This window comes from Cynara cardunculus, assembly GCF_001531365.2.
Source record: "Cynara cardunculus var. scolymus isolate 2C chromosome LG 10, CcrdV1, whole genome shotgun sequence".
NCBI lineage: Eukaryota > Viridiplantae > Streptophyta > Magnoliopsida > Asterales > Asteraceae > Cynara > Cynara cardunculus.
In genome coordinates this window covers 22,439,376-22,461,310 of record NC_037537.1, presented here as the reverse complement: position 1 = coordinate 22,461,310, position 21,935 = coordinate 22,439,376, and the positions used below count along the sequence as shown (strand labels likewise).

Here is a 21,935-nt window from a genome sequence, read left to right as displayed (position 1 = left end):
AATGAGAGTGACAAAGATAGCAACAAAGTAGACAAATTGATCGTTAAATTTGTACTCGTTCTGTTTCAAAATAAATGTTTACATAACTATTTTAATTTGTCTTAAAATAAATGTTCATATTTAAAAATAAATGTCTACTTTCTCGTTTTATACTTAATTATAAGATGAATTTTTTCCTCTATAGTTGTGAGAAAAAATAATCATTTTATTAATTAAAAATATAATAATTATATATTTGTGAAATTATGTTTCCTTTCTAAATATAGACATTTACTTTGCAGAGAGGGACTATACAATTTTCATTTGTGTCAACAAAGATGCTTTTACCAATTGACTAAAATGCCCTTTAATAAAGTTAATATAATTATGGGTGATTTTAAATACATCCTTTTACTTGTTATTTACACCATCTCTTTATAATTTTCTCTTATATTACATATCTAACATATCTTTTTTTACATTTTTAATATTCTGATTTGACCTAAAAAATGTACGTAACAACCGTATAAAATAGTAAGAGGCATAACTCTGAACCGTTAAGATGTGAATCTTATTTGGTAATTTTTTTGCCTCTTAATGATTATAAAATCATCTGAATGATTTTGCATACCGAGTCTCCCTTAACCATTCAGCACCCTAAAATCATTGTAAACAATTATATTTCATTTTGTATTATTTCATGAGAATGTCTTAATCATTTTAACTACTTAATCATTTTATACCAAAGCATTCAGCAACTACCAAACAGTCTCGATCTTAATTTAATTCATCTTATTACTATTCATATATTTATTATAATATGAATAATAAATTTTAATAAAAATGGTGTGAATTTATTTTGGATGGGAAGGGATAGCAGACACCAACAAAGACTTGCTACGTGCCACCTAGAAAAGTATAAGAAAATCAATTTTCTTGAACAAAATACTTGTATCCCAGAAATCTCTCCGTATAATTGTGCTGTCACCCTCCAATCTTTCTCTGTCCTCCGTAAATTGTTGTTTCTTGCTTACACAGACGCCAAGAAACACTACCAAATCCTCTATCTCTTGTTGATTTTTTCAATTCTATTCAATTTCAACTCCAAAGGTGCCGAATACCTGCTCTTTTAGATTCCAATTTTGCTTTCTATCTTACCCTCCTTCAATTTCTGTCGATAAATCGATTTCCACAACACCCACATAGCACGTTGATCAGATCTGCCTCCTTCAGTTTCACCAGGTTTGATATATTTTGCTTGCTTGGATCTGGATGTGTTCCATTTTATTTGATTCATCCGTTAGTTCGTTCAGATCTTGTTTTTTCTTCTTGAATTTATGAGGAAAATTGAATAATTCTGATCATGTTAATGTGAATGTTTACGGTTATGATTGTTTGCCCACCAATTGTTTGATCTATGGTTATTGGGTGAACTACATCTTTTTAAGTTCCATGGTGAATCCACCCGAATGGGGTTTCTATTTTGGCATTGAAGAAACTATTAGAGTACATTGGTGACTTTCTTTGAGTTGTGGGACGCTTGGTTTACCTTGAACCCTACTTGAAGGTGTAGGAAAATAGTTAAGCTACGTAATGTAATTGTTTTGATCATAAATTCATAATCCTAAAGATTAGATTTGGGTTACATGTTCAACTTACAACAAATGGCAAAAAATTTGGATGAAATTAGTAAGTTTAAGATTTTAGGATTTCGCACACTTGATCCAAAGGTTTCACTTCTTATTTAGGCCATTTTTAGGAGATCTTGGTGTTATTATCGGCATACAAGAACATGTTTAACGTACTTCTATCGAACATGTCTAGATTACTGTTATACCTTAGGAAAAACTAGTTGCTCCTGATGTCTAAAATCATGTTACACGAGTTTTAAACTTTATATCTGTAAACGGGTCCTTTGTGAATTCAATTTGAACTTTGATGATTAGTTTGATAAGTGGTTTCTACAACCTGTTTTCTTTTGCAGGATTATTTTGAGCTTAATATTGTTCCTTGTTTCTTGATTTTTCCTGAACCAGAATAATATTTTTAGGGCGTTCGAGTTGGAGACTGTTTGCATCCTTCTTCGGGATAATGAAGAAGGCCTTTGATCAAACTGTCAGGGACATGTAAGTTCAATTTGATATCTATAAAATTTACTTAAATTTTTAGAGCCTCCTCATGATGCTTGATTTTATAATTGTACCACGCAGTAAGAGAGGAGTCAACAAAAAAGTTCTTAAAGTTCCTTCAATAGAACAGAAGGTGAATATCTTTCTTTATCCCTTTCAATTTCCATGTTTGAATCATCCGCCTTTCATTATTACGAGTGTAAAAATTACAAATCCCCTTATTGGATTTGGAACAAGGTCTTACACCTTATCATGCCACTGCCCCTTATTATACCTACTTATTTGTGGAACCTTTTGTTTTATATTGGGAACATGATTTTTTTTGAGTTTTTGTATTTTCGTGCCTTGGACTTGTGCTTTGCCTTTTCAAACCATATAAAGATTTCAGTCCTAGAATTACTTGTTGAGAAAATAACACTAGGGAAAGGCTGATTTATGGCTGAAGAATTAGCATACCAACTAGCTTCCTTTCTTCCTTCTAGTTTGTGTTCATAAGTTGGATGTTTCTTAGAAAATATCCTCATGTGGATCAACTTTGACTTAACAAGATTGTAATCTTATGTCATTGTTAAAGCATTATCGGCAAGTGAGAGGAAAATATATAAAAAACTGTGTGTGCATAAAAGCATAAACCAAAAAAACGTGCCCAATATTCCCATTTGAAAGTAGGGTCTGGGGTTAGGATTTCTGTACCCAATCTGAAGACATGATTGTCATATGATGGAAACATGCATGATCTTAATGATTGCTTAGACCTTTTGAAGATTATTCAGCGTGTCCTAAAGTTTTAGGCCGATTGACGTCTTCTTTTGTTTATAGCTTTTTGTGGGTGAACTCTTTAAGGTTGGGTTCTGTAAGTTACACCAGGTTTACCTGAATCGATTTTGTTAATGTTTCAATCTATGTTTTCCCAGGTTCTTGATGCTACCAGTAACGAGCCTTGGGGTCCTCATGGATCGCTTCTTGCTGATATTGCATTGGCTTCAAGAAACTAGTATGTTAGGCTTGTTTTTCCTTTACAAATGAAGAACTAAATGATTCTCTTTGCCCAATTAAATTCATCCTCCTTTATGCATATGCAGTCATGAATACCAGATGATCATGTCAGTCATTTGGAAGCGTGTTAATGATACGGGGAAAAACTGGCGCCATGTGTACAAGGTTTGGATCTTTCATATGTGAAATCATAATACCCCTATGCTGTTCTTTCCGGGTGTGTTTGATATGGGGGACAGGATGGAACAGGACAGTACAAAAATTTGTTGTCCCACATTTGGGGCGACATTAGAATGGGACAGGACGACACTCACATGTTCAGTCCAGTCTCGTCTAGTTACCATACACACCTTAGCTAATAGTGTATTTTTTCTGATTCATGCATAAATCTACTTTTACACATCTTTTGATTCTCAAGATTTATAACTCAGGCAACTTTTTTGATGCCTGATCTTGAATGGGAAAACGTAACCTGGACACTTTCTTTCTTTTGCATCAGGGTTTGACCGTTCTTGATTACTTGGTAGCAAATGGGTCGGAGCGTGTCATAGATGAGATTAGGGAACACTCTTACCAGATAACGGTATCGTTTTATTCTTTGAAACTTGTTACATTCTAGTATCTTTATCTTTAGATTATCATTGTGATAACCCAGCACTGAGATTCACTTACCTGAGGAGGAACCACAAAAAGCTACTTTGGTAATTCGTGGTGGGTATGAAGGGTATTTTGGGGAAAGCAGAAGTTTTCTTTTTGTTTGGGATTTTGTTACTTACTAGAGTATAAGGGAGAGAGAGTATAAATAATAGATAAGTGTCAGGTGAGTGGGCACCTGGATTATAACCAAATTTGTGGCTTTAGCTGGTGGAGACCCTAGCTTCTCGAATTGCTGGATTCTACTCTGTACTTCCTTCCGCTTACAATCATTCGAAAGCTTCCGACTACGAACTGTATTCTAATTGATTCCTTAGTGTATCACATTGCTTATCTATTAGCATGTCTTTTTCTTTGTGTAGACGTTGTCAGAATTTCAGTATATTGATTCAAATGCGAGGGATCAAGGGAGCAATGTAAGAAAGAAGTCACAGAGTCTTGTGGCGCTAGTGAACGATAAAGAGAAAATACAGGAAGTTAGGCAGAAGGCTGCTGCCAACTGGGACAAGTGAGTACATTAAAGATTCAGTCAAGCATATTGACACATAATATGGTGAATTTGGATCAAGATTTAGTTTTAATCTTTCCTCGATAACAGTTTTTTTTACTTAGGATACTTTGTTGGGTATTTGTATTTCGATTGATCAAATCTTCAGCAATCTGGTCTGGTTTTCTTCGCATTTTTAGTCTATAGGGAGGGTCAAACCTTAGGTTCGGTCCGTTTATACCATTTTCTCCCATTCTCCATTTTGTGGACTCCATCTTCATTAATCTTAAATCAAGTAAATGGGCCCTCATTTCTATTTCTTTCATACTATATGAATGGGACCCAAAAAATGAAAAATGTTGAATGGTCTAAACAAATTGGATCTTGCTTTTGTTGTTTCTTTTGCCTTGAACTACGTTTATAGTCGGCTTAGCATCGATTCAGATATTGTTTATAGTATGATGATCACCATAAATTATTATTGTTTTCTTGTTTTTGATGAGACGTGATTGTAACATTCCAATCAGGTTTCACAATGCATCAGGAGGGGTGAAGTACAGGCCTGGATCATACCCTGGTCCAGGAGGTTTTGATGATGATCGCTACGGAAGTAGAGATGAGGACCGTAATGGGTATGGGAGAGAAAGAGAATGGGGTGATGACAAATATGGTAGCCGTGATGGTGAAGAACGCTATGGTCGGGATCGCTATAGGGATGATGAATACCGAGGTAGAAGAAGCGTAGATGGTGACAACTATGGCCGAAGAAGTAGAAGCTCTGATAGAGAAAGGGAACGGGCTTATGAAGATGAAGGACAATATTCTTCGAGGTATATGCATATTCTTTGTATTTGTTGTTATGATTGCATTAAATCTGCAATCCTCCTAGAATTAATGACAAGATGTAAATACTCCCTCTGTCCTGAAATAAGTCTCCATATTTCTATTTTAGTATGTTTCAAAATAAGTTTCCATTTTGCAAAAGTAAGTGCCTATCTTCCAATTCTGCCCTTTATTATGAGATGAACAAATTCATTATTCCCTCTAAAATTAGGACAAATTGTCATTTAGTTAATCAAAAAGTGTAATAATCACACATTTCTAAAACTGTGTGCCTTTTTCATTGTGGACATTTATTTTGGGACGGAGTGATTAGTATTTTCTTTCTTTCTTCATATTTCTCAAACCCCTAAAACCCAGCCAAACGTATCTAGTATGATTCTCCATCTCCTTTAAGTGGCAAATTTTAATTGGGTACAAAATTTTGGAAACTGTTTGACAAATTTTCGATGTCCAAAATTCCCTTTAAATTTTGACAAAGTAATGAACCCTGGACCTCTGGGTGGGATATATTGTGCTCGTTTGGTTTGGTATTTTGAAAACTATGTAAACGTGCCCATTGATGTTTGTATTATAGTATTATCTTTTACACAGGACCCATTTGATTCTGAGCATATATTGTGATCTTCATTAGTTTCTATTTTGTTTTATTGCAGAGGAAGCTACGCTAAAACTGATGATCAATCTCATGATGGAAGGTAATCTAGTTATACATTTTATACCTTTTCTTGTTGTAATAGTCCTTCAAGACGTTGTTAACTGGTTTGAGTACAAATCAGGCTCAATATCCAACACAATGTTCATAAACAAATTCTTTCAGGCCTATTGAGCGGAAATCTTCTGAACAAAATCTCGGGGTACCTCCTAGTTATGAAGATGCCGTGGGCGGTGGTCGCAGCCCCATTTATAGTGAGAGGTATAGATGAATCTTTCTGGTGTATTACGTTGAATATTGTCTGACTTTATACTATTTGAAGGGATGGAGAGGTGAAATCTTCACCCCCACCTGTAACCACCAGGCATGAAACCACAGTTTCTAGCAGCCCTGAGGCTCCAGCAGTTGCTCCACCACCAGTAGCTGCTATACCTTCTCCACCTGCTGCCGCCTCCAATAAGGAACATAATGGGTTTGATGAATTTGATCCCCGTGGTTCTTTTCCAGGTAAAATACTGTTCCCTCTGTCTCGTTGCTACTGTTTCATTTTAATGGTTTCTATTTTGGGATGTTAAAAAGGTGGAATCTGTGAATTATGAAGTTGCCTTTTCGTACTGGTGCTTGACTTCTTGTTGGAAAGAAACAACTGTTCGGTTAATGAGAGAATGAACAGATTTCAGTTTTCTATAGTGATTATTCATTTATGAATATATATTTAAAATTTTGGTGTGGATAACAGCGGCCCCACCAACATCGGGTGTTGCTGAAATGGACTTGTTTGGTTCTCCATCGGACTCTTTCTCTGTGAATGCATTGGCTCTTGTGCCGACAACTGCAACTTCTGAAGCTGATTCCTTCACTAACTCAAATCCTCCTGGTCAGACCTTTGTGGCTGCATCTTCATCATCTATTAGCTCCAGTCAGGTTCGTTTTACAAACTTAAATACCTAAAATACCCTTTTACTCGGGTAGAAATAAAGGCTAGGCCTTGGGGCACAGGTCTCTGGTTCGAGTCTCCTCAGCCCTCAGGGGCACTGAAGATTTTTCTGGCTATTATCTTCAGGGTCCCATGGGATTGGTGGAGGTGCGCTCAAGCTGTCCTGGACACCCATGGTTACAAAAATTGTGTTTGAATATTAGTCAAAAGACCAAAATGCCCTTTTGAAATGCTTCTTATTGATGACCATGGGGATGATTATAGGTAATTTTAACACAAGTTTTCAGCTGAAAAAGGAGATGTTGCAATAATATGGGACGTCCCAAAGTGAAAATTGTTTCTGTTTTGATAGTACCGAGGGCTTATCATTTTTTGGATGCACAAATTAATATCATGGCGATTTACGTCGTGACCAAGTCAAGCTGATATTCTGTTGTTTATGCAGCCATTTGAAGATCCATTTGGTGACGGTCCTTTTAGAGCCGTTAGTTCAACAGATGGATTTTCAGCACCACCTCAGTCGGCATCTGTCTTTGGTCAAAGTGCTGAACCACCCCAATCAGTCCCGGAATCTGGGAATAAGTTTGGATATGGAGGCAATTATGACCAAAACACGGATATTCTAGCGGATCTATTGCCTCCAGCAGGACCTTCGCAGACAAATTTTCAAACTCAACCTGGCCAACTTCCATCACAAACAGGCTTTCCATCACAAACAGTCTTTCCTTCTCAAACAGGTTTCCCAGCTCAACCTAACCAGACTGCATTTCCACCGAGTTTCCAAGGTCAACCCGGCCAACCTACACCACACCAAGATGGTTTCCATCCCCATGGTGGTCAAACCATGGCTCTTGATGGTTTTCAATCTCAAACGGGCTCTGTCTCACAGGCAGGTTTTCCCGGTTCCAATGGGCAACCTGCTCATCTGAGTAACTTTTATGGGGGTTTTGAACCTCAGGGTTCTTCGGCTACGGTTCCACCCATGGTCCAAGTTACAACCACACCAGCTGCACCACAGTTGAATGCTTCAAGTTTCTATCAACAGCCACAGCCACAGCCACAGGTGCCGGCTATCACTGCTTCAACTGGTGCTCTTGCAATAGTTCCTCAACAACCATCCAAATTCGAGACGAAATCGACTGTTTGGGCTGATACGTTGAACCGAGGACTCGTGAATTTGAATATAGCCGGATGTAAGTTGCTTCATATATGAATCTTCAAAGTTTTCAGTATCGAACATATCTTGATGATTAATCTTTATGTGCAGCTAAAACAAACCCATTATCTGATATTGGAGTCGACTTTGAAGCCTTGAACCGGAAGGAGAAGAGAATGGAGAAAACTAGCACAACCCCCATGACTTCGAATGTAACCATGGGTAAGGCTATGGGTTCTGGTTCTGGATTTGGACGTGCAGGGGCAGGTGCACTCAGACCGCAAGTGAACCCCATGATGGGTTCCAGCATGGTTGGACCTGGTGGCTATGGAGCAGGCTACGGAGGTATGAACCAGCCCATGGGTCAATACCAAATGCAACCTCCATCAACCGGTTTTCCACCTGGGTCAGCCATGGCTGGAACTTACAACCCGATGATGGGTCGTGGTGGTGGTGGTTATGGCCAACAACCGTATGGTGGTGGTGGTGGTGGTGGTGGTGGCTACAGATAGAAAGGGAAAACAGTAAACAGTTGAAAAGGAAAGATGAAATGGTTTTTAGTGTTTGAGGTTAATGTATGATTGATTGTATTCATATTATATACGATTGAGGACATCACCATTCTCAGGTTGCCTCATTAACAATTTTTGTGTCTTATGGAGCCAAATAAACACAAGGGAGGGTTGAAATGTTGCATTTTTTAATAGACAAACTGCTCTAAAAGTTGTTTAAATAAAATAACAAATGGACAGAAATGGAAGTTGCATAAATAATTTTCGATTTGTTTAATATTTTTTTCTTTAAAAATAATAATTAATTAAGTTTAATGTTTTATAATTATATTTCCTTCGTTTTTAAAATTATCTGTTCGCTTTGCATGGCCACATATCTTTCCGGCTAAGGAATGGGAAATTGTTCTCCTGATATTCCTTTTTATTTCTCATCAAACGAATGTTGAAACTGTTCAAATCTGGTTCATCATTCGGAATTTTTTTACATATTTTCACATCTAGGATTTACATATACAACATACATCACTGTCAAGAGGTAATTTAGCTAACTTGACAGAACTTGTGAGTTGGTTATTGGATTACAAATAGAGAAGAATAACGAATACTTGAAATTCCTTGTTGGGTAAGTTCCGATCCGCACGAAAGGCGTAATGATCTGGGCACTGTCTCGGAGAGAGGCTCGGTGAAATAGACGTGTCTGTGAAGATGCAGACTACCTGCACTTGAACAGAAAGACTCTACGAAGCTTCACTGTTCCTTGGGATTGACTTTGGCTTTTGCTGCACAACTTAGTTGGAAGACGAAGAAGGCCCTAGTCGAAACAATTGTTTACGAAATAATTTACTCTTAATTTGCCATCAAAAATTCAAAATCTGGTTTTTATATTGTTAAAGTTTCAAACTTTTTTTTTTGTATTATTTATATTGAAAAAAAGAACTTGTAGTCAATTTTTGTGAAATTCAACCAAACATAAAGATGTAGTACGTTGTGCAGGTAGAGTTGTACATTTACACAGAAATGGCAAATGGGGTTTGGGAGGAAGTCTGTGCAGCTTTGTCGCTAGCTGGATAAAGACGTTTCCTATTATCGAATACTCGAGTGTTTTCCGCAGTCTCACAATACCAACAAAATCACACCCCAAATCTCTCTCTCTCTCTCTCTCTCCACACAAGCGTTAGCAAAATCTGCAGAAAATCGCCAGCAGTTTGCAGCTTTCGATCATGAAATTTGCTGCCAACTTCAGCTTATAGCGATACCTATCTATTTCATCACATGGTGATTGCAGCACCTCACTTTATTTCCATGGGTAACTCCAAAGCTGAATCCCACTTCTGATTTATTGTTTTACATGCAGATTTTACTGCAAGTTTTCCTCTCTGTTTTTTTTGAAGTATGTGAGATCATATGGCTTTACTTACATAAACTTGAGGTCGACGTCTGAGGGCGTTTTTGATTCTGATTTAGTTTTATGGATACCCGTTTGACCAATTGGATCATACAATGAAATTTGTAGGAGCCCCAAAAATTTGTTTACTTTGTGATTTGCCAAATCTTATGTTTCTATGGAAACCCTTATTATATGATCAAATTCTTTGATTTATGCAGTAAGGAAGGCTAAAATTTTAGAACCCTATTTCCAAAGTTTTATGAAGATCAAGAAAATGTGCTATTGTGATTGAGAGTTGGTGACTTGAGGAGGTTGATGAAGTAGCATAATTTCCCCTAAATGTGACCCTCCTACAAGTTTATATATTTTTGTGTGTTCTGACTTTGCATTCTCTACCATTTTGTGGGGTTTTCTCTTGACGGTAAAAACCCTAAATTCTTAACCCATCGTACTGGTCCCACGGTTATCATGATAGATAAAACCTGGTGCCTTGTTCAGTGGGGCCAATGTATGCATGTTGTGAACACTTCTTTTAGCAGTATTAGTATTGCTGTAAATTGTGTCATGACTTCTTTTCTTGAATGATTAATACTTGTAGGGTATACCAATATGTAAACACAAAGATGGTAAGCTGTCATTGCATTAAACCTCAATGGCAAACACATCTATGTGTTAGTATTGTGTGAAAAAAGATGGTAAGCTATCACTGTTAAATACTCGATGTGCACGCGATAATACACATTTTCCATATGGTACAACTATATCATGCCCGTTTTGATTGTTTGTCGCTAAAAAATTGAGAATTTGTGCAATGACCGCTGATAGTTTACCATAGATTGGTTATATTCATTTTGGTCACTCCACCAAGTTTGCACTATTTAGTGAACTAGAATTGGACTTTATTTGATTGATTTCAGGTCCTTCATGGTGCCATGTTTGTCATTCTGAAGGCATTGGTTGCTCTACATCGTATGGAGTCACTAGCAATTGGATGAGATCTTCTACCGAGATTCCAAGAACTTCTGATAATTCAGAAGCAAGGTGCATACATAACAATTTTACCAATTAATTGATTTAGGGAGGATCTTTTGATGAATCATGAATGATAATTGATAAGTTGATATGGGATTATTTGACACCACAAATATGAAAAATGTTAAATGGTTAATACGAATAGTACTTAAAATTGGTTATGCCCATTTATTCAGATTCAGATACAAAAACCCGTTTCTTGGAGATGCCCAATTCAATTGGTGGCCTATTGGTCGTAAAAATTGCTTGTTCAAAGTTTCTGTTGCTGCAGACTACCCAGATTCAGTACCGGAATCATCTAGTTATGTTGCGAAGAATGGATATCATCCACTTGAAGAACTAAAAAATTGCAAAAGAGTTCGTGAAACTAAGCTGACTGGTGCAGAGATAGCAAAGACAACTATTGAGGTTCTTATCTCTCAACCTTTCCCAACAGTTTTAAGCCATGGCAACCATAAGCTAGCTTATTTTTGTGCTTATTAATTAAGCCCTGTTTGGTTATTCATAAACTAGCCGATAATCTAGCCTTTTGAAATGCTATGTCAAGTAGCGTTTCAATAAGTTTGAAGGGGTCCCGGGGGTGGGGGGTGGGGTCGGGGGATTCCACTTTTTCCTAATTATGCTCCTTGTATTTTTCCAATTAAATTTTCAACATACCCTTTTAGGTCATTTTACATTTGTCATCTAGCTTATTTTTATTAACCAACACCTAATTTTTCAGCCATCAACTAATTTGCCATAGATAGCCTTAACGAGTATCCTTGTTGATCGTTGTGACGTATTAAACTCCAATTACTGATTGCATAAAATAGTCATTTTGCTTAGTGGGATTTATTTGGTCAGTTTTCTTTAGTTTGGTTTACTCATTTGCTTACTTAGTGTATCTAGTCTATTCTCAAATTATGGTCTACTTTTGTTGTTTTAGGCCAACACCAGCGCGTTGTTGATTTTCCCTGGTACAATACACTCTGAACCACATGAGCACATCTCATGGGCAGAATATCCTTATGTCATTGACGAAGGCGGAGGTTTGGCTTCTCCCCATTATTTACTGGACAGTAGTAACAAGTAATTTTTTCCACATATCTTTAATACTAAATCCTTGTTTATATTCTCCTCTCGCTCCTTCAGATATATACTTCAAGGTCCCTGATGATGCAAACATCATGCAAGATCCTGAAGCAAGTAACCCGGTGGTAGAACTTTCACCTTAATCATCTTAGCTTGCGATTCTAGCACGGAAATGTTTGTATTTCTGTTATTCTTTGTGAACCGTACATCATTGGTATCGATACTTACATAATTGCATACCTTCAGAATGCTTTATTTGGAATGGATATTCCACTTTTTGAGAATCAACTGTTATCCGTTCCCGAGAGTCATATTTCTGATAACTCTATTGATGATATTCCTTTCTTCGATGATTACTACGAGGTAAGAAATCAAAACACTATCCTACCTTTTGGGGTTTAGATTTTTAGTTGTTTTCTTCTTTCAGATATGCTCTCTTTGTTTTGGTAGGATGAGGTGTTGGGTGGCTTTATAGAATGGAGTACACCGATCGATACTGCCGGGGTCCATCCCATCTATTTTGCCAAGTGTTTGACAAAGGTGAATGCTTCTTGGTAGCTACTCTCTTTCCCAAAATTAACGTCCACATTTTTATTTTAATTCGTCTCAATTTTCAATTCTACCCTTAGTTTTGAGTTGCAGAAATTCATGACTCCATCTATTATTAAGGGCAAAATTGTCATTTATTTAACTAAAAAGTGTAATAATTACACGTTTCTAAAACTGTATGCCTTTTTCATTGTGGATATTATTTTTTTATGGAGGAAGTAGTATATCTCTGTGTTCTGCAAATTGCACCGAGTAAAATGAATTCGTCAAGTTTTTAAATCAACCTTTACTTGCAGGCTGCTAATATGGAGTATGCTAGAAGGATGGACCATCCCTCAAATGGGGTTTCCGTTCTCGGATGCCTCAGTCCAGCTTTCGTTGACGAAGAATTATATCTACGAAGGCTCTTCAGTATTGAAGATGGCAATAGCTATGACCGTAACTGGAAAGGTTTCACATCAACTTCCTTAGTCAAGATTCTTGCCTATTTTCCCATCCTATCTTCTCTTAACCTTACGTATATAACTGTATATATATATATATATATATATATATATATATATGCAAGTATATAATGGTTGAAACGTGAAAGTTGTTGCTTTACTTGATCCAATGGAGTTTTAAACATACAACTTATATTTTTTCATGTGCAGACGAAGAAGTAAACTGCAGTGCCTCAATTTTCTACCGATTGGAGATTATGAGAATAGAGTTGTTCTCCGTATATGGTGTCCAGGCATGTACTAATTAGTAACACATGATAGAATATACTCCCCATGCCAAAATAAATACACCCTCCATCCCAAAATAAATGTCCGTGATGAAAATGACACAGTTTTAGGAATCTGTAATTATTACACTTTTTTAATTGATCAAAGGACAATTTTACGCTTAATAACAAGAGAAATTTTCTCCAAGGGTAGAATGTGAAAATAAACATTTACTTTTGAAAGTGGACCCTTATTTTGGGACAAACTAAAATAGAAATATGGACACTTATTTTGGAACGGATGGAGTACAATGGTTTCCCTTTTCGGATGCCTTAAAATGAATGCAGCATTTGTTACATTTCCCTTTCCGGTAACATGTAAATTTGGAAATACTAGCTCCTTCCCGAAATAGGTGTCTACTTTGAGGGTATAATTGTAATTTAGTTGATTAAAAAGTATAATAATTACACATTCTTAAAACCCTGCATCTTTTTCATTTTATACATTTATTTTTGGGACGGAGGGATTTCCTCTTTGCCATTAATGATTGTTGAAAAACATCGATGGCTTCGATTATGGTCTACAAGATTCTCCTGATTTGTCATTTTGGAGAGAGTCAGTTTGACGTAAATATTTTATTTGTTTGTACAGTCGGCAATAAGTTTGCAAGATTTCAGAGAAGCTGAGCCAGATATTCTTGTACACTCGATTCCTGAGATCGTTGCACACTTCAGTGACAACACAATGCACTGTAATCTTGCTCTTAGAGCGCTATGCAAAAAGAACGGATTTCTTGTTGAGGTAGCAACTTTCTTATTTATTCGTCCGTTATGAAATTTATTTTTGCAAATCATTTGTTCGAATATAAAAATATAAATTGAACACATGAATCCTTCTTTTAAGTATCTGGTTTGGTCTCATTACAGGAAGCAAATATAATTGGTGTTGATAGTCTTGGCATGGATGTTAGAGTTTTCACTGGGCATGAAGTGCGAACTCATCGTTTTCCCTTCAAGATTCGGGTAATTAATCAGACGGGTTGGGTTAACGGGAAAACCACCAAAAAATGGAAAATTAAGGAACACCCTATTAACCATTTATTTGTCCGGTATGCGCATGTGCATAAAAGTAATTTATTAGGTATGCACATGTGCATAAAAGGCACACGTACATAGGAACTAGGAAACTTATTCAATTACTATTATGTACATGTGCATAGTGGAGAAATGAATGGTTATTAGGGTGCTCCTTATTTTTCCATTTTTTTGTGCTTTTCCCATGAAAATCACACATCATAGAAATGTGGTTACCTATTTTGTGAATTGATCTTTATGTTTTTCTTGGAAGGGTGTCCAAGGCTATGCTTGGACTAATCCCGGCAAATTATGACCTCAAGAAATCAGCCGTGGTAAACTTAGTGACCACGATTGTTGTGTAAGCCTGGAATCAAACCCTGGGTATATGGGATATTCCACCGCATCCCCCAGGATTTCAACCACTACGCCACAACCCTTGTGGTTTTGATCCTTGTGTTTTTTCATACCATGTAAACGGGACCCATGGCTGAAATGAATCAGACCATAGCAAAACCTAGATCAAAGGTAGCGAAAAACTAAACCTAGATCAAAGGTAGCGAAAAACTAACACTTTCAGAAAACCGAGGTGAAAAGCGTGAACAGTGTTCCAATTTGGAACATCTTGATGTGAGTCATGTATTTTCTTAGAAGATCCATTCGATTAAACAGTATTCAAATTTGAGAAGAGGTTGTTTCTATGTTTGAATTTGCAGGTGACATCAGAAACCGCAGCAGAAAAACAGATCCAACAGCTCTTATTTCCGAGAGCGAGGCGCAAACGGCTAACCAGGACTCGCGCTGATGCAAGTAGACGAATTGATTAAACGCCGAAGGATGATTAAAGAATAAAGAAATGCGTGATGTGAAATGGTGTTGCACCTGATTTGTGATGTTAAGTTTACTTGAATAACAATAATGATAATAAGTCATATAGTTGATAATAGGGCAACTCTAGTTTGGTGTTGTATGCTATGTTGTTTCAGGGGGAAAATGCAAGTAATTTATGTCTTAAACATGACATGTATTTGCTTGTAAACTCAAAATGTCACACAAAATTGCAAGTTTTAATATATGTAACTTGAAATTGATACAAAACCAGTATCAACCCGAAAAAGATGGTATCAGTTGCAGTTAGTTGGTAACTTGGTGCATAATATATGATTTTACATATCAATTATAATTGGTTGGTATAAAAAAAAACTCAAAGTAGCATACAAACTCCACTCCTAGACTATGAAATGCTATTGGTAACAGTAAAAAAGCTTCAGCAAAAATCAAACAGTGGCATCCTTGAGGCCACTTTCAACATACTTTCATGCAATTTGCACTACATGTTCATCATAAATTACTTCTCTTTTCTTCCTGTAAAAATCATCTCCGAGATCAAATCTTCTTGATCGGCGAATCTTTTCCTTTGTAAATGCTGCTTTCGGTGTTTGTTTTGCTGGTCGAAGCAAACTCATGCTTGTTACTGCTACTAGACGCTACGTTTGGTTTACTTGAGCTCGTGACACCGGCTTCCTCATCTAAATATTTGCTTTGTTCTGTTCCATCTGCAACCTCTGAACGGGTTTCTTTATCGAACCTGCAAACACATCAAGATCATCGTTTAAACTCAGCAAACTGTGCACTTTTGTCTATTGTCATCATAAGGAAGTACGTATTGCTTTTGGTTGTCCAAGATTTCCTGTTTTGTTATTAATGAAGGGTGTTTTGGACATTTGACATATAGTAGACATTGTATTAAGAAACTTTCATGGTCTGAATGCAGAAAAGAACAGTTGTTTCTGAACATTTGGAGGAGCTTCAAAAACGTACCCTGAATAAACAACGAGCCCTACAGCGACAGCAGCAAAAGCTACGAAATACATCCAATCGACCTGATGATTGAAGTCAAAATCAGCATAGAAAAATTCACAAACTTTGCAAACGATACTTCAAAACTGAACCAAATGAACCGGGAGGTGGGGTCTGGGGATGGGATGTACGCAGACCTGTTTTCTACCCAAGAAGTAGAGCGGCTGTTACAGTTAAAAGTAAAAGACCCCGAATCTAAAATCTAAAGGATGTCATTGTTGTTTAAAGTTGATACAAGTTCCACCCCATATTCGTAAGAACGTTTCTATTGTTACAAACAAACCTTTTCATGGTATGCAAATATACGGATCAAGACCGACCACATGTCAGACGTCAGCAAAGACAGATTTAGCATCGTAGAGCCGCTCATCTGCAATTGCATTAACATGAACAAAGATGAGATATATGTAGTTTGAAATGATACCCTCCAATGATGGCAAAATAAAGAAATCTTGGCTTTGACAATGAGCAAAAAGGTACTTAATGACCATTTTACCCCTCATAACAAAGAAGTAATGACAATTTTACCCCTAATAACCTCTGTCTCAAAATAAATGTCCACAATGGAAAAGACATTGTTTTGTTTTAGAAATGTTCAATTATTACACTTATTGAGCAACTAAATGACAATTTCACCCCTAATAACAAAGGGAGTAATGAAAGTGGACATTTAATTTGGGACAAACTAAAATAGAAACGTGGACACTTATTTTGGGACGGAGGGAGTGGCTGACTAGCTGTAACGTGAAAACTTTCCAAAAACAGAAATATTGCAGTTTTCAATTCATAGATGGAGTAATAAATTTTTGCAGCCATTACCTTCAGCAGAACGGGCACGCCCGAATAAAATAGAAACATTGCTGCTGCAAATCCGGTATAAGGAAGCAACTAAAAGTAAAAAAAATGGCATCTAAGATTAGAACTCAACAGGAAAATATGATTTGCTTTATATGAAGTTTAAATGCATATTAATAACCCATCAAGGTACAAGATCCAATATGAGGTTAATTTTGTCATTTAGCTCCTATTACCGAACCTGTGTATAATGCATATACATAGTTAAATACACACACATATACATGCGAAGGATCGTGTGAGAAGGAGAGTTAAGGTGAGAAGTGTAAGAAAGGATCTCGACCCTTGATCACCTTTAATCTCAAACCCACCCATGAATCGCGTTTAATACGGAGATTGATCCAGTGCATTCATCCTAATGTGCATGTGCATCCAAGGGTGGAGATCCCTTCTTACGTTTCTTACCTTAACTCTCATTGTCACCGGAACCCAACCCCACATATACATATGTATATGTAAAGGTGGATGTATTGATTCAATAACAAGGCTAAATATCATGAGAAAGTAAGAAGGAAAGGTTAAGAGAAAATTCATCTATGAATCACTGAAAAATCTATTTGAAGATGCATATACAAACCCATATGAATAATTTGTAACATTGGTTCACATATGAACCTTTACTCCTTACCTTCTCACGATATTTAGCCTTATTATTTAAACCTCCCAATATGTATATATTTACATACACACATATACATATACATCTATGTATATGTATATGTATATGCATAGGTGAAGGCACCTTCATTTGAGAACTCTGAGAACCAACTATTTATGAATTATTCATGATGAATATACCTAAATATTAACGAATATTATTCATTATGAATAATGAAAATGAATGATATTCATAATGAATAGTATTCATTAATATCTAGGGATACTCGTCATAAATTAATTCATGAATAGCTGGTTCTCAAAATATTTACTGGTTCCTAAATGAACTTTCCTCTGTATATGTATATGTATAGAGAAAGACGAAGAGCTTACTGCTCCTGATGACCAGTGGATAGATTTGAGTTCCTCTCGCTCAAGTATGGTTCTATCGAAATTGTTAAAGAATACAAAAAGTGAAGCTTTTGTCCATTGCCATTTTCACTATGCCGGTTTGCTTGCATAATCAACAATCATCAAATCATGCTTAAAACGTATCAATTAGTGATCCAAATTTAAACCGGTTTGACCAATGCAATTTGATTATATTGATAGATGCCATAACTATGTCTCAAGGATACATTTGAATACCACTGACAATAGCACCAAAGAATCCCAACATTGCCATGAGTTCAATCCTGTCTGCAGTTGTCACAAAGAACTCCTGCACAAAGCCAAGAACGGAGATCAGTCTTCACAAACTTAGATGTCATCTTATCAAGTTGATTTTGGTGAATATATGTTTAAATTAGCATATCATAACAACGGATGAATATGAATCTATACACAACTAAACGTGATATTATGTATTTATAGGCCCGACCCTTCAAGAAATTGATAAGGAACTCCTTTGACCAAAAGAGGGAGTACATGGAACCCGATTAGATTACTTTCTAAAAGAGCCGTTGAGGAGAGAACGACGCTATGGTCCAAGTTTAGCTGATGTGGGACTCTAACACGCCCCGTCCAAAGGAGGTTAGACGGGCACAAATAGTCCCAAAGTGTCGACAGGGGGCTAAAGGAGTACGGATTGCCCTACAGTACCATGTGAGAATATATGGAACCCCATTAGATTACCCTCCAAAAGAGCCCTTGAAGAGAGAAAGGAGGTTCCAACATGTATTGTGGAGAAATGCAATTCCCCTCAATTCATGCATAAACAGAGTGATAACACATAACAAGATGCTCACCTCACTGACGTTGCTGACAGCATACAGCGTAGCCCCGGCAACCACCAGGAAGTCCCCTTTAATAGGGCTGCTCCCATTTTCTGAGAATGTAAAACACATATATGATCAATTTAAACACATATATTTAAAGTGCACTATATTGCAGAATTTTCACAATGGAAGATAAGCTGAAAATAAACACACAGAGCTAAGTTCGATAACTCCATAAAAAACAAGCGTGTTTGGGTATGACATATACTCACGTGACCTGTCTGCTGCATGAACATCTGAAAAAATAACGAGCACAAGACCAGCAACACAAATGGCAACACCGGCAATTTTCTTGAACCTGTATTTTGTCTTTAGGAAGAGCCAAGTGAGCAGTATGACAGAAGGGATTGACCAACAATCGAGCAACATTATACTCGTTATTGATGTGTACTGATATGCCTTCACCACTGTTCATCAAAACACACAAAAGTTAACACCTTTTGCACTTATGCGCTTAAGTTACTTTGACCATCTACAAAAAACATAATCTAAGGATCATTTTAGGGGGAGAATAATCATTATCGTTGCAGACCGCTTACCAAGATAATTTGCCTCTACATCTACAAGTCCAAGAAGTAGATAATAATACCATTTGGCCTGCAAAAGTATACATAAAATGGAATGAGAATTCGTCAAATGGTACTTGCGAAGAGAAATCGTTAGAACAAATATCTAAAAGTGAAGACACCGAAATCAAAGGATAACATGCTACCATGAATTTGTACCAGCACTATCTGGTACGTGGGACCGGACAGAATAGAACAGTACAAAAACTTCTTATCCCATGTTTGGTGCAACATTAGACTGGAACAGAAAGGACTTGAGTGGGACTAAAATGCAATTTTTAAACTACTAAACTACCCATATCAAATTAAAACCCTTAAATCTTCCACAATACTTTCACCTGTCTACCTCACTCTTGCTTGTCCAGTCATGTCCAGTCTAATCAAGATTAATCCCAAGAACACATTTTGACCATTAATATGTTCCTGGCTCCAAACCTTTCTTTGTTGTTCTTTCCTTTTCTCTTCTTGTTTGGTGGAAGGGTCCTTATCCCAGTTTATCAAGGGAATTTTTTATATCGAAGGAAGAAACAGCGACCATTAGCTTCGTAGTACGTAGAAGTTTCATCATAATGAAATAAACCGATCAACTTTAACCATCACATGTGAATAAGAAAAAGATTGAAGATAACTAACCTTAAGCCCACGCCCCCTGTGTATTAGAATTCCTCCATAAACTACCGCCAACATCACATAGTTTGCTAAAGACTGTGAAGTAGGTGCATTGATTCCTAAGTTGAAAAATACAAGTACATTAGAACGTATAACATCAAATACTAAGCATTTTTACAGCACAATAGTGTTATAAAGTACACTGATCCTGTCTACAAAAACCCACAAACGGTATGGATCTGAGGACAGAAACCAGCAATAAGCAACACAAATATAAATTTTATATGCACAATGCAATACTACACACTTCACAACAAGCATAACAAGTTTGATGGCTAACCATGTGTCTAAAAGACATTAATCTTGTATCTATTTATGTATTTTTTTGTTAACTACCGGTGTCTGGGCCACCTTACATCTCGACTTGACTTCTGAGGGGGATCCCCAAATAAATATCTATTTATGTATTTGAATTTTCATACTTGGTTTTTTGATGTAAACGAACCACCGTTGTTGCATAAATACATAAAATAAAACTAAATTTTGCAAAATGAGTGATTTTATGATCTTTTTGTATTTACAAACCTCAAAATATTGTCCAAAATAGCTCACTCTTGCAAATTACAGTGTGTTTTTGGCATTTTTCACAATAAAGATGGTTAATTTGCAGTGAAAAGTCAGTTACAGTGGTTCAAATAGTTAATGACTCAATCAAATAATAAAGCACAAAGTAAAGTAAAGTAAATTACAACTAATACAGCATCAAATACCTTGACTTTTCACATGATAAAAGAGAAGATAAAAACAGAGTGTTGTACTGTTTATACAAACAAAACCCCCCTTTTATGCCCATTTCAATATTATTACTTTTATGGGAAATCAATCATTCACATAAACAGGTAGCTTCAAGAAGCTCAATTTTGTTTCTATTATTGGAAAACCCCCAAAAACAACAAATGAAATGAGATTATAAGTGGAGCCCCAAATAATGAACAATACAAACCTCTTCTAGCAAGCTCAGATGATGAAAATCCAGTGGAAGTGATGAGGAGAGAGAGAATTTGTCCCAACAAGAGACCTACCACAGTCTTGTTTGCCAGAAACTCCTTCACACTAACCATGGTTAGATTCAAAAACTCAACCTTTTTCCAGAACTTGGGGGGAAAGATTAATAATCCCAGCAAAATCAAGAAAGCTGAATACAAGACCAGAAAACCCAAATCATAAGAACTCCACTGCGATTGGTTTGGACCCAGAAATCTCGAAAGAGTTACGAATGTGAGGAATGAGTGAAGAAACAATCTTTTTCAAAAATGACTCATAATCAGGTGAGAATTTGAAACACCCACTTCGATAATCGATATCGAAGTGGGTAGGTTTGAATAATGAAGAAGGAAGGAAGGAAGGAAGGAAGTCAACCTCAATGATTTTGATGAAAAAAGAAAGAGAAAGGTGAGAGAGAGCTTCTAAAAAAAGAACCAACGGCTGTAAAGAAGTCCAAAAAGCGTATTGGTGGAGTGTTTGTCCTCGTTCGGTAATCTCGAGCCGTGAAGATTGGGAGGACATAATTATGTCGTAATCTCTTTTTTAAACCATTTCGTTTCTGTTTTACATTGTTTATAAAAAATAATTTATTAATTTATTCCGATATAACATTACTAATAAACATTTATACCAGTATCAAATTGGTAAATAAAAAGTTTTTGAATAATTTAAAATATTCTGATATATAATAAGTTGATAAACATTTTTATAAAAAAATATAAATTGTTTTAAATAAGCAATCCCAAAAACCCTCTTAATTTCTGCCTACATATTTAAGCATATTAGAAGGTATCGCCGTAATACAGTGAGATACATCTTGATTTTAATATTTTATTTTATTTTTTTATCTATGTCGATATAATATGATTTTTTTTTAAAATGATAATGGTTTTAATTTTTAATAAAATATAAATTTTAAAAAAATATATCGATATTAGTTTTAAATTAACTATTTTAAAA

At 36.2% G+C, this 21,935-nt stretch overlaps 3 protein-coding genes across 7 annotated transcripts; 2 read left to right on the top strand and 1 right to left on the bottom strand.

Annotated features, from left to right (window-relative positions):
• The first annotated feature begins 790 nt into the window (after positions 1–790).
• LOC112519397 (clathrin interactor EPSIN 2-like) lies at positions 791–8,529 on the top strand. 4 transcript variants are annotated; one of them, XM_025127487.1, is made up of 14 exons: positions 791–1,089; positions 2,016–2,105; positions 2,190–2,241; positions 3,023–3,102; positions 3,191–3,269; positions 3,604–3,687; positions 4,121–4,266; positions 4,773–5,075; positions 5,742–5,783; positions 5,906–6,001; positions 6,063–6,247; positions 6,480–6,664; positions 7,123–7,870; positions 7,945–8,529. In XM_025127487.1, exons 2-14 carry the CDS (start codon positions 2,071–2,073, stop codon positions 8,343–8,345), a joined length of 2,436 nt encoding a protein of 811 aa, XP_024983255.1. In that variant the 5' UTR covers positions 791–1,089; positions 2,016–2,070; the 3' UTR covers positions 8,346–8,529. The 4 variants fall into 4 exon arrangements, with proteins under 4 accessions (XP_024983255.1, XP_024983256.1, XP_024983253.1 ...); XM_025127488.1 differs by having other exon boundaries at positions 791–1,221; positions 2,030–2,105; XM_025127485.1 differs by having other exon boundaries at positions 791–1,221.
• Positions 8,530–9,433: 904 nt separating this feature from the next.
• LOC112518925 (uncharacterized protein At3g49140) lies at positions 9,434–15,179 on the top strand. 2 transcript variants are annotated; one of them, XM_025126717.1, is made up of 12 exons: positions 9,434–9,651; positions 10,650–10,773; positions 10,941–11,172; positions 11,690–11,792; positions 11,896–11,960; positions 12,082–12,198; positions 12,286–12,375; positions 12,681–12,834; positions 13,038–13,120; positions 13,746–13,895; positions 14,021–14,116; positions 14,884–15,179. In XM_025126717.1, the coding sequence occupies exons 1-12, from the start codon at positions 9,618–9,620 to the stop codon at positions 14,992–14,994; spliced, it is 1,359 nt and encodes a 452-aa protein (XP_024982485.1). In that variant the 5' UTR covers positions 9,434–9,617; the 3' UTR covers positions 14,995–15,179. The 2 variants fall into 2 exon arrangements, with proteins under 2 accessions (XP_024982485.1, XP_024982484.1); XM_025126716.1 differs by lacking the exon at positions 14,884–15,179 and having other exon boundaries at positions 14,021–14,689.
• A 46-nt stretch (positions 15,180–15,225) lies between these two features.
• On the bottom strand, positions 15,226–21,321 carry LOC112518926 (solute carrier family 35 member F1-like). Its single transcript, XM_025126718.1, has 11 exons — positions 20,935–21,321; positions 19,956–20,050; positions 19,296–19,353; positions 18,969–19,163; positions 18,727–18,806; positions 18,118–18,200; positions 17,873–17,924; positions 16,847–16,915; positions 16,311–16,397; positions 15,989–16,050; positions 15,226–15,755 (listed from the first exon to the last, which is right to left on the bottom strand). The coding sequence occupies exons 1-11, from the start codon at positions 21,050–21,052 to the stop codon at positions 15,554–15,556; spliced, it is 1,101 nt and encodes a 366-aa protein (XP_024982486.1). The 5' UTR covers positions 21,053–21,321; the 3' UTR covers positions 15,226–15,553.
• Between the last annotated feature and the right edge of the window lie 614 nt (positions 21,322–21,935).